Below are 1,756 nucleotides of genomic sequence, written 5' to 3'. Positions count from 1 at the left end.
ACACACACACACACACACACAAGAACACAAACATATGCTATTCATTACCCAAAATAGTGATATAATGTTCATAAAACATGCATAATATAGGCGATGTGGAGTCCAGCCCGTACTACTACAAGTTCCTGCGCGCGCTGCTGCGGCTGCTGGCCGCCGACGATAGCCTGCTCGAGGACCGCGGCGCCTTCATCATCAGGCAAGTCGCCTTCCGCCGCTGCTCCCGCTTCTCCGCTCATAGGCCGAGGTGACGACTGGATCCGCCCGTGTGCAGGCAGCTGTGCGTGCTGCTGAACGCCGAGGACATATACAAAGCGCTGGCCAGCATCCTGGTTGAGGAGAGCAACTTGCGCTTCGCCGCCACCATGGTGGACGTGCTGAGCACCATGCTGCTCACCGCCGCCGAGCTGCACCACCTGCGCCTGCAGCTGCGCCGCATGGACCAGCCGGTGAGTGCGGCGCCCCCCGTCCCCCGCGATGCTCGGGGCGGGGGGTGCACAGTACAGTGCGCGGTGTGCGTGTGCGTGTGCGCAGGGGTCGGCGCAGCTGCTGCGAGGGCTGTACCGGTGCTGGTGCCACAGCCCCGTGGCGCTGCTGGCGCTCTGCCTGCTGACTCATCACTACGAGCACTGCAACGCCCTCATCGCAACATTGTATCCTTTTCATGCTCCTACTGCCCGACACCATTCTTAGGAAAACCAATATTATTATGTGCATCCTTTTCTCTGGTGGTACGGTTTGGCGGCGCGGCTGCGACTTATGATTTTGTTGTCGAAGCTTTTCTATCATATTATAATATAAGTAAGATACGTAGATTTGACTCACGAGGTTATCGCCACGTGGCGTATGAAATCGACTATCATTATTCCGACAGTCGTATCGGTGAATGGACTGATAGCGAACAGTTTCGACCGACATCTCAACAAGGTCTCGCTAAACAGTTTGATTAAGGGGCCGATACAAAAGGCAGTTAATCTAGAAACCGCATCATGAGATGGTTCCTGTCTCTGCAGCTCTGACCTCTGGTTGCTCGAGTCATGGGATCCCGCAGCCGGTGGTGCTCTAACTTTTAACATAATATATTTTGCATTATTTTTAATTTCATATATCAAATGTACTATATTAATAATATAATAAATAAATACGTGAATAATAAGCGAGATATGTCTACGGAGGTATAGGGACATTCAGTTAATACTTATTATACACGTATGTAGCACAATGTACCGGCGAGGAATGATTTGCCTAACTCCTGGCCAGCGGGGACCTGGACATCACCGTGGACTTTCTCACGGAGGTGGACAAGCTGGTGCAGCTCATCGAGTCTCCGATATTCGCCTGCGAGTACCCCCCCCCCCCCCCCCCGCCCCACCGAACACTTCATTCTATAAATATTTTTAATTTATACTTTTCTTTTGACTCACCGATCCGACTGAGATCCTTCAGTTGTAGTTGACGTCTCGCCGACAAACTTTATACATATAACAGTAACCAGCTCGTCACCGGTGAGCTCCGTGTTAAACATGAGGACACGTAAACGATACCACCAGTTCTATATTCATACAGAGTTAACCTAACACCACATATGACATACATACACAGACCTGCGTCTGGAGCTGCTGGCCGGCTCCAGGAGCTCGGCGCTGCGCGGTGCGCTCTTCGGCCTGCTCATGCTGCTGCCCCAGAGCGACGCCTTCCACGCGCTGCGCCACCGCCTGCACTGCGCGCCCCTGCAGCCCTGCCTCACGAGGTACGCCCC

General features: G+C 53.1%; 1 protein-coding gene across 1 annotated transcript in view; it reads left to right on the top strand.

Moving 5' to 3' along the window:
- The window catches only part of LOC106113966 (protein VAC14 homolog), a 7,305-nt gene that overhangs the window by 4,251 nt on the left and 1,298 nt on the right, over positions 1-1,756 (top strand). Inside the window, exons 9-13 of the mRNA XM_013307025.1 lie at positions 86-196; positions 272-446; positions 532-650; positions 1,258-1,337; positions 1,600-1,751. Coding sequence (XP_013162479.1) covers positions 86-196; positions 272-446; positions 532-650; positions 1,258-1,337; positions 1,600-1,751 — 637 coding nt within the window. The remainder of the gene's footprint in view (positions 1-85; positions 197-271; positions 447-531; positions 651-1,257; positions 1,338-1,599; positions 1,752-1,756) is intronic.

This window comes from Papilio xuthus, unplaced genomic scaffold (genome assembly GCF_000836235.2).
Source record: "Papilio xuthus unplaced genomic scaffold, Pxut_1.1 DF828142.1, whole genome shotgun sequence".
NCBI classification, from domain to species: Eukaryota; Metazoa; Arthropoda; class Insecta; order Lepidoptera; family Papilionidae; genus Papilio; species Papilio xuthus.
The sequence above is the reverse complement of the archived record's forward strand: the minus strand, read 5'-3'. Positions and strand labels throughout refer to the sequence as shown.